This window comes from Colletotrichum fioriniae (genome assembly GCF_027942845.1).
Source record: "Colletotrichum fioriniae strain IMI 355084 chromosome Unknown scaffold_2, whole genome shotgun sequence".
NCBI classification, from domain to species: Eukaryota; Fungi; Ascomycota; class Sordariomycetes; order Glomerellales; family Glomerellaceae; genus Colletotrichum; species Colletotrichum fioriniae.
The window spans coordinates 3,344,234-3,355,529 of record NW_027076838.1 but is presented as its reverse complement, the minus strand read 5'-3'; the positions used below and the strand labels follow the sequence as shown (position 1 = coordinate 3,355,529).

Sequence of the window (11,296 nt, the reverse complement as noted above, 5' to 3'; positions counted from 1 at the left end):
GATACTTCCCATCCATAGTCGTCGACAACACAGGATTCAGGTTCTCATCTCTCCTCTCCTCTGCCTCTGCACGATATTGTCGAATTCGATTGTCGCCTCTCTACAACAGCCCGCCTGCCCCCATTACAGGCCGACTACGATTTAGGTGTACGGCACTGAGCAAGAACCCAACGAACCGAGTCGACTTGATCGCGTCTGCTGCTCGACACTTGGAACACCTCCAAGTTACACCGTCCTTTTCGAATTCATACACCTTTTTCCGGTCCCCTTCCTCAAGGTAAGCTACACTCTCAACACACACTGCGAAACCCCAATCCATCCAGAGCCACCCTGGAGAGCCTGGTTCACGAGCTTCATCCAATTATTCGACCCTCGAAATGCGATCAAATTCCACGAGCGTTATCGACAGAAGGCATGTTTCGGTATGGGCTCGAGACGTTCCCCCCATGTGCCTCGATCGAATCGACCTCAGTCAACGACCTGCCCTTGGCTTCAAGCACTGCAGTCCCAAACGGCCACATTCAAGCAGCAGCAAATGTTTCCTCCATGCTGGGTGCGCTGGAGCTACACAATGGTCACTGCATTGGTTGACCACAGGGGACCCCCTTCTTTGCCGCTGTCGCCTACGTCGCCTCCCAGCATTTCTTCACTCCAATACCGGCCCGCCACTACTTGACGCATCATTCGACGAAGCTTGTGTATCAGACTCAGGCACAGACAGTCAAAGTTTTTTGATTTCCTGGATATTCTCGCTGACCATTCACCAAACAGGACAGAGCTGCGGCTTTCCATTTCCTTTGCACAACTTTCTTCGTCCCGTCTATCGCGGCCCTTAGAACTACTCTGACGCCCTCGACGACCTTTCTCCGTTCAAGCATCCTTTTCCCGAGTCAGCCATCACTGCATCTCTTCCCCAACCGAGATACATATCTTCCGTTGGGTCTTTTAGCCGTCATCAACTAGCGACACGACTGCATCTTTTCCATCTACCGGATCTCTAGACATCTTGTTTTTCCTCCCCTCGTCGCGATTTCAACCCTTGATGGCTATTCGCAGCTACTAAGGGCTCGTGTCACCAACCCTCTCACCCAACCGACACACCGACTCCATCGGCCTTGGACATCCATCGCTAGCACGACGCGGCATTTCTCCCACTGCTAAGTGTCTCTTCCGAGTACATCGAGCAGTATCCCCAACCCGACAAAGATCCACATTCGATCTTCGTCGGACTACTCTCAATACCGCCATCATGCCCGGAGGTGTCTGTGCTGTCCTCGACTACGAGGTCGACCAAATGGCCGAGTTCGTTGCCGAGATGGCCACTCGCGTTGTTATGCCGCTGTCGACCACGGTCGTCACGCCCCCGTTCCGCAAGTTCGTCTCGCAGATCCTCTCATCGACGAGATTGCCCAAGAGCACCATTCTCCTCGGCATGAACTACCTGGCGAAGCGGGTCAACACCCTCAAGCAGAACAACCCCTCGTACACTGTACCCGAGGGACAAGTTTGGCGCATGCTGACCGTGTCCCTACTGCTTGGCAGCAAGTTTTTGGACGACAACACCTTCCAGAACCGTTCTTGGTCTGAGGTGAGCGGCATCCCCGTCGCCGAGCTCAACGCTCTGGAACATGAGTGGCTCGAGCAATCCGGCTGGCGTCTCTACGTCAACCTGGATTACAGCGCGGACTACAAGGCCTGGCTCACCAGCTGGGATGAGTGGAAGGTCCTCAAGGACCAGGCTGCGGCAAGAGTCACCCGCGAGAGACTCGTCCCCGCCATCGACACCAACATCAACACCAGATACGGTGGACGATCCTCCTATCATACGTTTGTTCAGCAGCAGGCGGCTGAATACGAGCGCTACGAGGCTATCAAGCGCAACGAGCTGGCCCACCAGCAAGCCTACGGTGGCAACTGGAACTGGCAGAATGCCCCGCTCACTCCTCCCGATTCTGGCTACGGCACGCCCGAGTACATCAATTCAGCCACCTCTGCCAACGCTCGCTACAACGATTGGTTCTCTCAGGCCGCTACTACGGGCCAGTGGAACACTCGCTATCAGCAGCCATCGCACAACTACTACGGCCACCGCCACAACCAACAGAACTTCCCTGGACACTATGGTTACCAGCAAACCATGTGGGAGCACGGTGTTGCGGAGTGTAGCTGTGCGAACTGCGTTGGTCCTGCCAAGGCATCTTCGTACTTCGCTCACCCTAGCTTTGGCCAGCCTGTAATGGGCTAAAGTTGTGGCGATATCTGGCAGACTCACTCAATCGCCTTACGGAACTGGAAGGGATTTTTGCTATCGGAAAAGTTTGGGAGGTCCAGCGTCACCGGAGACGCGGACTTTGTTTTTTTTCTGGCATGAACGATACATTTGCATTCTTCAGATACCCTCTCACGACGAGAACCGAAAGAAGCGGTTATTTGACCGAATGGTCCACACGTCGGCATTCGACTTTACGACACGGGCACGTTCGCCCCCTTCGATACCATCGCTACCATACGCGATTGACTTGGCTACTAGATTGTCTCGCAGCCACAATGCGTTTGGAGGTGGATGGTTACGACGCGCGGCTGCGACCCTTAATGACATATTTCTTTAATTCTTTCCCCCCCCTGGTATACGGATAAATTCATTACTGGCGTTTCATGGTCGCCATCCGCGATCCCCACACGGAGTTTTCATTTCAATAGATCCTTTGGCTGTGTTTTTTTCCGGTGTGATGGTGGTGGTAGTCTATTGGGATTCGGCATTCTCTCGATTACTCAATTCTCTTATATCGACTTACGACCTCGACTGGTTATTCTCTCACGTCGGCGATACCGCCTGTGCGGTACACGTGATAACCACACGCAAACGACCTCGCGACAGCAAGTCTCCGAGTTTCGATCCCCGAGTCACTCAACGATGATCCATCGCCAGCGACATCTATTTCCTTTGTGGCATGCCAAAGAGACCATCTTGTTTTTCTGTAATTCAACCTGTTTCCGGCAGCAACCCGGCTCTCTGCCCCGGTTGTACTCCGTCTGCGAAAGGCGGAAAATTTCAGCTCTCAATTCGACAAGACCTCACGGTCATTGGCGCCCGGCCTGTCGGCGCTGCCCCCCCCAAAAAAAGACGAAGTGCATCAAGTAAAGGGTACATAGGATCATATTTCACCTTACTGGCTGGCTTTGCGCGGGCATACGATTTTCTATTTGCGAGAACGAAAAAAAAAGGGAGACTCAACATGGAGAGGTGTTCTGCATTCATGTTTACTGGTCAAAATTGGGAGGCAAAGCCTTCAGGATGCGGGTATGGAGTCTCTTTAACTTTTTACTTTGTTTGGCATTTCTTGTTCATTCGGCACATTAGCCCGTCTCATTGCCCGAAAGGCACAATGTTGGGGGTGCTACTGCTGTTTCCACGCCTTTTACTGTTCATGACATTGTTAGACGTTATTTTTTATTTTCTCTTCATGCCAACTTGTACCGGCTTCCACTAGAGCGTTCGGGATCGGGGTTGGAGACATTCAGCTTATGGGAAGGCAGACCACCTGTTCTTCGACATGAGGATGGCAATGGGAATGGTGGTTTTGCGGATATGAAACCAACGAACCAGAAAGCCGTCGGGACTGGTGCTAGATTTGTACGTCGCCCAGTGGGCTGCTGGTTAACTAGGCATATCGCCATGGGTATCGGGTAAGCTATGATGTGAGTTGCATCAGTAGCAGGATTGGAAAAGTTTTCGCCGAAAGGACGAGATTGGAAAAGGAAAAAAGGGATGGAGCACACAATGGCATACCCGTGGGCGACGACAAAGACATGGCCTATTTAGTGAAGACGCACTGGCAGATAACAGTCCTAGACAACTAAATAAAATAACAAAACATGATGACGCAAACACAGCTTTCCCCAATGTCTCGAGTTTGACTTGATGGATGTGTGAATTTGAAGTGCAATGAGAAGCTCAATGAGAAGCTCATGCTTGTGAGGAGGAATTGGGTGTTGACCTATGGAAGTGACCAGGCTTACTTTTGATTGGACTGCTGCCCCACTCCAAAAAGGACAGCGACTTTTCTACTCCCTGATTCGCCCATTTGCCAACGTTTTGTTCTCCAACTTGTCAACCTCGACCTCGGCCTCATCCTCTCACTCACTCGAGATACTCGCCCACAGACACACACCTTCTTCAACCACACCTTCTCTGCTCGACCAGAGAGAGACTTCAGGACAGTTAAATCTTGATGCAATCGCATCATAGCTGGGATATTTTTATTTTTTTAAATCTCCGATCAGGAAAAATCGTGACGGCTTGTGAGGCTGGCTTAGTCTCCCTCCGTCTTGATACCTCCATACGTTACACAAGCGCTGGGCGGGCAGCTCGAAGGTAGCCCTTGTACCCACGCAAACACAAGAGAGAGAGAGCCAGCAAGACCGAAGACCAAGTCCTGGGTAAAGAGGAACTTTCGAAGCTGTATTGAGACGGAAGCCTGGTGTTTTGATTCAAGAAGCAAAATCAAACCTGTATCTTTTTTGCTTCGTCTTCCTTCCTTCTGTTGCAGACGGGGGAGAGTTTTTCCCCATTTCTGCTCAAGATAGAGTTCGGAAAAGAAAGATAACCCGAGAGAGAGAGAGAGAGGAGGAATACGTCACAACCATGTCGAGATTCGTGTCAGCGGGGGCTATCAACGCCGAAACGGGCGAAGCCGTAACCCAAGACCCAACCACCACAACCTCATCAACTCCAAATGCCGGTACTGCCGCCGCCGCCGCCGCCGTATCAGCCCCCAAATCCGCCGCCGAATCCAAAAAGAGCGCCGAGTGGGAAATCGTACAGAAAGAACTCGACGCCGAGCGCAAGAGGAGGGAGGAGGCGCGGGTGAAGTCCGTCGAGGGCGGGGAGAAGAGTTTGTATGACGTCTTGCAGGCGAACAAAGCCGCGAAACAGGCTGCTTTTGAAGAGGCGAATAAGATTAGGAACCAGTTCCGCGCGCTGGACGATGATGAGATTGATTTCTTGGATGAGGTTAGGGCGAATAAGAGGGCTGAGGAGGAGAAGGTGAGGAGGGAGACGGAGGAGGGGCTTGTTGCTTTTCGGAGGGCGCAGGGCCCGAAGAGGTTGCTTGGTGATGGGGGGTGGGGGTGGGAGGAGAGGGTTGAGAGGACGGATGAGAAGGGTGGTGAGGGTGAGGGCGGCGATGGGGAGTGGGCTGTTGGGCCTAGGAAGAGACGGAGGAAGGAGAGGGAGAGGGGGGTTTGGGGTGAAGAGGGAGAAGGGGGATGAGAATAAGGTGGATGAGGAGAAGAAGGCGGATGAGAAGAAGAAGGCGAGTGAGAAGGCTGATGCTGAGAAGGGAGCTGTGAAGGGGAGTTCGACTGGACCTGCGGCTACACCTGCGTCTGCACCTGCGCCAGTGAAGGTGAAGCCGAGTCTTGTTGCGTACGGATCCGATTCGGATGATGAGTAAAGGGTGGAAGTTCATGATGCTAGGAAAAAAGTGTGGTCTCTTGTCCTAGAGTATTCGAACGGAAGTTATCATCATCATCATGGTGGTGGTGGTGCTGCTTTGCTGTAGATGTTTGATACCTACTTCATTCTTGGCGTGCTCTCGAGCAAGTACATACCATCACGATGCACCAGATGGGCATTATGCCGGAGAAAAAAAGAACATGGTGGAAGAAAAGAGGAGTGTACAGTAATATTCGTTACAAGCCAAGGCAGATGGCATTCTTCTCGGCCAACGAACCCATAGTCTATGATAACCTCCCGTGCTCCAACCCATGCATCGAATACGGAAAAAGGGAGGAATATGGAAGAAGAAGGAACGAGAAATGACAAGCTAGAATTACAATATGCTGTGAAACCCCGTTTCCCCAATCGCTTTCTCTAGAGCTGTGTGGGGTGGTGGTGGTCAAGATAGTTATACATCATCTCCTTTTTCTTCTCCTTCGTCATGTAGAAGAGCCAAACGGAATGAGGGAGAGAGGAAGAGAGAGAGAGAGAGAGAAGATCTTTACTCGTCGTCAATGTTTCCAACATTGGGCCCCTTACGCTCCTCCCCCTTGACGACACTCCACCCCCACGTGCCCAAAGACCGCAGCGTGCCCTTGATCCAGCCCTCAATCTGCGTCTCAGGGATTACAATCGCCTTTGCGCGCTCCTCGTCCTCGGCCCGGACCTCGAACCGCCGCATACGCTGCGCGATGCGCGGATCAATGACCATGGGCGAAGCCCAGATGCGCTCCTTGGTCTTCTCCTCCTCGTCAGCCGTCGCCTCGTCGACGGGCTTCCAGACGGATTTGACCCAGTCGCGCTCCTCGTGCGCCAGGGCGCGCTGTTGTTCGTACGGCGTGGGAGCAGAGTCTTCTGCTGCGGCTGTCTCGGGTTCGGCGTCGCGGTATTCGCGGGCGTGGGCGAAGCAGGCGGCCGCGACTTGGCGGCCTACGTCGTCTGCGAGCTGGCGGCGGTTGAAGAAGCGGCCCATGCGGGTGAAGGTGCCGGCGAAGCCGAGGAGGTGGGGAACTGGACCGGTTCCGAAGGGAGAATTCGGCGGGGAGGGTTGAGGGAGGTGGGAGGCTGAGTAATCTGCCGTGGTGTTGTAGGGGACGGGTTGGCGAGGGCGGTCTGATTTCTTTTCTTCTTCTTTGGGCTTGTCTTCCTCCTTCTTTTCTGCCTCGACGGCACCGCCCTCTGTTTCTGTTGATGGAGCATCCGAGGCCGCTTCTGATGTTGTGGGCTCAGGGGTAGAGACTACCTCGGGCTTGGGAGGCGGGTCGAGGGGACCCAACCAGCCCTCGTGTAGGCCGCGGATGTACTCCTTCCACGCGTGTCGCCCGATGACGATGTCGCCCCCGGGACCCTCAAACTCGGGTGTGTTGTTTTTGGCGCGGATGGCGTCGCGGATATTCTCCTCAGTGGGGAGCAGCTCGACCTCGGGCCTCTCCTCCCTGCTCCTGCGCCTCCGAATCTTCTCCGCTACGGCGGCGCGGACGTCACCTTGCTGCCGGCCCTGAACAAACTCCCAATCCAGACCCGAAGCGGCCAGGATGGGCTTCACGTACTCGATGAAGTGGTCCTGTGCGACGCGCAGACCGTCGCCGGGAGGGGAGGCGAGGATGACGGTGAGTTTGCGCGGCAGCTGGGAGGGGTCGGTGACGGGTTCGCTGGCGAGCGGGGAGACGGCGGCGGCCCAGCGGGCTGTGGCGCGCTTCTTTTCGCGCTTGTCGTAGATGATGGCCGAGGAGATGGCGCCTGTGAGGGAGAGGAAGATGAGCCAGTTGCGGGAGGGTAGGCGTTTGGGAGGGCCGCGAAGGCCCATCATTTGCCAGACTGGATTCGGTTTCGCAGCTTTGTAGCCTTCTGCGGCAGAGGTGGCTGTTGCCGTGGTTGTGGTGGTTGTTGTCGCGGCGGTAGGAGTCGGGGCTTTCGGGGCCGCCTGGGAGATACCATTGTCAGTCTGGAGGTTCGTGACGGTGATGGGCACCGCTGCTTGCTTACCTCGGGCGGCGTGGGGTTCGAGTCCGCCATAGTGGGTTAATCTTAGGAAATGACAATACTAAGGAGTTTCCGTGGATGGCGATGTAATCTCGCACTCAAGATGCGATTGTGAAATCGGTGGCTCGCAATGCCTCGAAATGTCCTACCTCAGGCCAGGAGAATGGGAGTGAGGTTTTTGGAAATTTTAGTCGCGATAAGAGCTTCGCCGAATTATCGGACCTATCTGTCCCTAAACAGAATAGCGTGATATCGGAATTGACCGCCTTCCATAAATGGAATAGTTCCACAAGGGACGTACCGAGGGAAGCTGTCACGGCATCTTCCTCTCCACCTCAGAGCCTCTTCCCCTTCTTCACAACCGTGACACGTTAGATGTACCGCTAGGCCAAAGATGAACTTCACAATCGCCTGTATTGGTGTAACGATATTCCTTCTCATGCATTTTTGCTTGAATCCCGACCCCGGTGAAATGCTGCCCATGTAACGGGCGCTACACCAAGACCCACGTTGGACCAGTTGTCTGGCGATCCTCAAAGGAGAGTGGCAGATCTTGATGCATGATCGACCCCTCTGCACAGTGACAGCACAAAACTCGCGATGGCAGGCAGCTGCATGGTGGATGGGGCGTCGTCGGGCCGTGGTCATTGGGCGACGATGGCAGCGAGCATGGAGCTCAATCATGGATCACTAGGTAAACCTGATACAGGCACAGGGCATCACTCGAACCCGGCGACCGTCCTCCGACCGAGAGCTTCGTCATCCCAACCGAGAGCATAATGTGTGGCGGTGCGCTAGGCTTGTTGGTTTCTCCTGTGCTGCCCACGGGATTCCGCCATACGAGGTTGAACGCGGTGGTTTGGGTGACAAGCGCGAGACATTGGGGCCATGGATTGTGCGCTGTGAACGGGAACACGGCGTAATCGACAGAGAGAGATGGTGCCAAGGTCGCCAGGATGCTAGTGACATGCACCAGACCGCGGCATCCAAGATGGAAGAGCAGGAATGCCATGCCATGCATACGAGGACGAAGAGTGTAACGCTGCCATGTGCCACGGATAAGCTTGTGAGCTTGTTCCTGTGACGGGTGTGACAATCGTATACGATTTGCAGCGGATGGGAGCGGGGCGGCAGGCATTCAAAATGCTATTTATTTCCAGAGCCGTGTCTCACGGCGGCTGTACACGGCCGACGATGCTTCGTGCCGATGCCGAGCGTGAGCCAGGCTGTTGGGCTGGGTGGGTACGGTAGAGGACGACGCCGCCGCCGGCGGACCGCTCGGTTATGAATGAGTTAGCTGTTGGCCTTCATTCCTACTTTGGCGGAATGTTGGCTAGAATTTCTTTTTGGTCTTTAGCCGTGAGAGGACCCTGTTGGAGCCTGGGGTCCAAGTGACGTGCGGATGCGGGCGAGACGAGACGGCGACGGGAGAGATGAACTGGGTGGAAGGGATAGCCATGCTTGTGGGTTAGGCGGGCAGGATGCGTAAGTGATGCGACCGCTTGAGCTTTCCGAAGGGCCAAACGGGTTGGCCATTCACAGACGTAAAGAAACAATCCGAACTTTCAAGTTAGGCTGTCCGTGTCCGGTTGATACCCCAAGTAACCTTGCGGCAAGGCACTTGACGTGCTCCGGTTGGAGAAGGGATTCGGCGAGATGGCGGGACGATGTTGCACGGGGAGAAGTGAAAAGCCAATCGCGGGTACAGAGACTGAAGATGGCGGTGGCACTGTGAGCAGTGTCCTATGGGTAGTATCAAGCGAATTCTGGATCTCAGCAGAGGTCTCAGGTGGTGTGTCTGCTTTCCGGTGAAGAGGGGCGGTCATCTGAAGAGTGAGGTTGGAAGGTGAGAGACGATTCGGAAACAGAGGCCTGAGATGCGGTAGTTGCAACAGAGTTTCCGCTGGCTACTCGAGGTCCCCGGGGGAAAGTCAATGACTGAGTCGAGTGAGTCGGATTAGAGCTTCAGCTACGGGGGCTAGCTGTAGCATCCGGATCCCGATACGTTGGCGGGCCGAGTTCCATGATCCATGGCACACGATGCTGTCGAACTGGACGTTGAGTCTGGAGTATCAAGATGAAATTCAAGAGTCGGTGAAAGGGGGGAGGATAAGCGAGTCGTTCAGGTGCAAGTACTTTTTCATAGCACGGAGTAAGGCAAGGTACATCATACTGGCAGTCTCTTGCCAATTGCTCAGCACATCGTCCGCGCCCCTCCTTCGTCGATGTTGTTTCCCGCCCCGCACATTTTGTGGGTCCCGGCCGATGATGGAGATGTCTGGGAAAGAGCTAGAAATGCAATGTAGCAAGATGCAAGGTGGACAGTGCATGGCATAAGTATTCAACGATATGTTTTGGGTTCAAGAGCATCAAATACAAAGACTGTAGTAAACAACACCTACGGATAGACTGCTAGGAAGTGCACAATGTAGCAAGTGTCATCCTCACAAGGCATAAGGCCAGATGCCAAACCTCCAAGTGGAGGAGGTGCGGCGGAGGCATATCCAGAATCCCAGTGGATGCAGCTCCGACCCCACCCCACCCCGCTCATCGGCCACTCACAACTCGGCATTGGTCGAATCTCAGGGGTACTTGGGGTCCAGCGAGGCCCCTCGACTTTCAAGGCCGCGGCGACGCCCCCCAAAGCAAGCCCCCAAGTGCCCCCCTCCCTGAGTTCTCAGATCCCCGCCTCGCCTCAGGTGCTAGTAGTGTGAATTTTTACCTAGTGCGTGAGGTGGTGCTTGTGGCAGGTGCGGCGTGGGACGTGGTTTCTCTTCAGGAGTCCCTTCCCTTCCCGTCACCCCGTCTGGTCTTGCCCTTTTCTTTTGCTGCAGCGGGCTGCATACCTTCCTTCCAAAGTTAGGGGAAGGAACATCCTACGACACTGACGTTGAACCCAATTGCATTCCTTCCTTCCATCCAAGGCCTATTTACTGTACCTAGGTACCTTACCTTCCTTCCCTCAAGTAAATGTTGATGGCGGAAGGTACCAGCTATCCACCCACCTTACCTCGACCGACTCCTGCCTTCCCTTCCCAAGTTCCTGCACTCCGTGACTCTGCTCCACCTCACTGCCGGGGCCGCTTCGCAGGTGTCCGTCCCTCTGTGCAGTGTGCACCCCATCATCACCCCCTCCTCCTTTCCCCCCTCCCTCCCATTCTCAGACTGACCCCAATCCAAGGCCTCCTCCTCAAACCTTGGAATCAGCCTATTCGTGCCTCCTTTGTACCAAATCCTCGACCGCCTCCTCGTGTGTGTGCTGAGAGCAAAGTACAGAGTACATTACAAGATACCAAACACCAAAAAACTACGTTATTCCATACACAGTACCTTCCTTACCTTACCGAGTGCCTCGCCCAACATCAGCTACCTTATCCTGCCGGTCTCGTGACTTGGACCTCTCTCGCTCCCTCTTCGACACCTCAACTTTTGCCAGCTTTACCTTTCCTCACCTCGCTCAAGCCACGAGGTGCTTCAACCTATCGCCTCCTATTGCCTGTACACACCGACTACACACAGCTAGGTAGCTTCTTCTAGCTTTGCCCGGCAGTCGTTGTTCTCACCTGCACTGTTGGCACCGGGGAAATTCCACCCCTTGGAGCATCAAGCCCCTCTCCGCCACCTTTGCACCTTTTTGCTCCATTGGCAAGCGCCCTATCAACAAATCATCGCCTCCCACCCCTTTATTTTATTTTTTGCTGGTGAGCATACGATAGACAAACTAGCTTCCTCGACCGCCTTTACACTACACTTGCTCAACTTGCCAAGGTATGTGGTGATACTCCAACCTCCAGATATCATACTCTTCACATC

The 11,296-nt window shown here is 54.4% G+C and overlaps 2 protein-coding genes across 2 annotated transcripts; one reads left to right on the top strand and one right to left on the bottom strand.

Moving 5' to 3' along the window:
* Positions 1-1,249: 1,249 nt before the first annotated feature.
* Positions 1,250-2,245, top strand: CLG1 (cyclin-like protein; the record flags this gene model as incomplete). Its single annotated transcript, XM_053187236.1, has 1 exon — positions 1,250-2,245. The coding sequence occupies one exon, from the start codon at positions 1,250-1,252 to the stop codon at positions 2,243-2,245; it is 996 nt and encodes a 331-aa protein (XP_053054740.1).
* A 3,757-nt stretch (positions 2,246-6,002) lies between these two features.
* On the bottom strand, positions 6,003-7,516 carry TIM54 (mitochondrial import inner membrane translocase subunit tim54; the record flags this gene model as incomplete). The annotated part of the gene is made up of 2 exons (XM_053187238.2): positions 6,003-7,424; positions 7,487-7,516. The coding sequence occupies 2 exons, from the start codon at positions 7,514-7,516 to the stop codon at positions 6,003-6,005; spliced, it is 1,452 nt and encodes a 483-aa protein (XP_053054742.2).
* Positions 7,517-11,296: the final 3,780 nt, after the last annotated feature.